A 2,190-nucleotide genomic window follows, 5' to 3' on the forward strand; every position below is an offset into this window, starting at 1 on the left:
GGCAATATGGGAACATACTAAACTACTTCATCAAGTATCGATAGATCAGACTTTATTTGGATTCACCTAACTGTGGGAAAAACTTACTGGTTGGCTACCGCATTTTGCATGGCTAAAGCAACTCTTTATTGCTTTGCACTATTGTAATCATCATGCTTGTTTTAATGTATGTTGAAATGAGGTGTGTATTACAGCAGTGTAAAACCTATGGGAATAGCTATGAAGAATACAAAAAGCACAAGCTAAGACAGAAAGTGGAGAGCGGAAGTTATTTGAAATCTTCCCTTTCCCAGATTGAAGTAATCTAGCAAAAGGATTTGCTAGGTCCAAGAAAAGGGAAGACTGAGTTCAAACAAGGGGACAATCTAAGGCTTAACTATTGCAGAGGGGCTTAACTATTGCAGAGGGGCTTGGGTAAGCAGGATGTCAGGCCAGATAAGAAAAGAATATTTTGAAACTATATTGTCAGTGTTATGGGGAACACTGGGCAAGGGACCAGCTGAAAACTATTGCAGGCTGAAGTCACCACACAGTTTGATGAACAGCCGTGTGCTTCCTGCTGGACTGTGGGTTTCTGAGAACATCCGACCCTGACAGCTCCAGAAATGTCTCACAAGAAGGTTGAGAGACAGAGTCACTGCATGACCTTTATTATGTTATGGTTCACAGAGAGCCTGTTTCACTATATAGAGTGTGTCCGATGTACACAGCAAAGGTACAAGCTGAATAGGAATTGAGTTGAGTAATGACTTTGTAATGAAAAGCATTACAAAATTATTTTTTAAATCATAAGAATAAATTACACAGATAAAATGGAACAAAACAAACAATAAAAGAGATCTAGATTCAGTAAAAAGGATGCAATACATGTAATGAATTCCAAAAGATGGGCAGTCCAATATTTATTAAACACATTTGGTCATCACTTTCCTCACTGCATCCTTGACTTCCCGGTTCCTCATGCTGTAGATGAGGGGGTTCACTGCTGGAGGAACCACCGAGTACAGAAGTGCCAACATCAGGTCCATGGATGGGGAGGAGACGGAGGAGGGCTTCAGGAGGGCATAAAAGCCAGTGCTGAGAAAGAGGGAGACCACAGCCAGGTGAGGGAGGCACGTGGAGAAGGCTTTGTGCCGTCCTTGCTCAGAGGGCATCCTCAGCACGGCCATGAAGATCTGCACATAGGACACAACAATGAAAACAAAGCACGCAAAGACTAAACTGAAACTAAAACTGAGAAACACAACTTCCCTGAGGTAGGAGGCTGAACAGGAGAGCTTGATAATCTGGGGAATTTCACAGAAAAACTGGTTCACAACATTCCCTTTGCAGAGAGGCAGTGAAAAAGTACTGGCAGTGTGCAGCAGGGAATGGAGAACACCAGTGCCCCAGGCAGCTGCTGCCATGTTGGCACAAGCTCTGCTGTCCATCAAGGTCCTGTAGTGCAAGGGCTTGCAGATGGCAACATAGCGGTCATAGGACATGATGGTGAGAAGGGAATATTCTGCTGAGATAAAGAAGACAAAGAAAAAGAGCTGTGCAACAAATCCTGTGTAGGAGATGGCCCTGGTGTCCCAGAGGGCGTTGGCCATGGCCTTGGGGAGAGTTGTGGAGATGCAGCCCAGGTCGAGGAGGGCCAGGTTGAGGAGGAAGAAGTACATGGGGGAGAGCAGGCGGCGGTCGCAGGCTACGGCTGTGCTGATGAGGCCATTGCCCAGGAGGGCAGCCAGGTAGATGCCCAGGAAGAGCCAGAAGTGCAGGAGCTGCAGCTGCCTCATGTCTGCCAATGCCACGAGGAAGAACTCGCTGTTGGAGCTGCTGTTGGGCATCTGTTGTCCCTGGGCTTGGAGTCCTGTTCAGAGTGCAGAAGATAATGACAAGTCCAGACCATTCTCAGACACACTCCTGTTCACAAAACAAGCAATTAATTGACAAAAACTTCTCAGAACTCTGACAGCCACTTTAAGATTTCTGCGTCCAATCCTTTTTTGCCTTAGAGAAGGAAATTGAAACCCCCTTACTTGGCTCTTCTCGTTCGACGTAGGAAAATGTTCACTTAACTCCAGAACTTGTATTTATTTTCATGAGTTTAACCATCCCTTAAGTAGTAGGAGACTGGGAAGCTCTTACTTTCTTCTCATTTCCTAATCATATCCCAGCCTCTTGGATATTTTCCTCTTTACTGCAGCT

The 2,190-nt window shown here is 45.3% G+C and overlaps 1 protein-coding gene across 1 annotated transcript; it reads right to left on the bottom strand.

Moving 5' to 3' along the window:
* Positions 1-905: 905 nt before the first annotated feature.
* LOC107310804 (olfactory receptor 14J1-like) lies at positions 906-1,829 on the bottom strand. Its single transcript, XM_015856785.2, has one exon. The coding sequence runs from the start codon at positions 1,827-1,829 to the stop codon at positions 906-908; it is 924 nt and encodes a 307-aa protein (XP_015712271.2).
* Positions 1,830-2,190: the final 361 nt, after the last annotated feature.

Source organism: Coturnix japonica, unplaced genomic scaffold (genome assembly GCF_054131305.1).
Source record: "Coturnix japonica strain WE unplaced genomic scaffold, WE-NBRP24 Scf044, whole genome shotgun sequence".
Taxonomy (NCBI): Eukaryota; Metazoa; Chordata; class Aves; order Galliformes; family Phasianidae; genus Coturnix; species Coturnix japonica.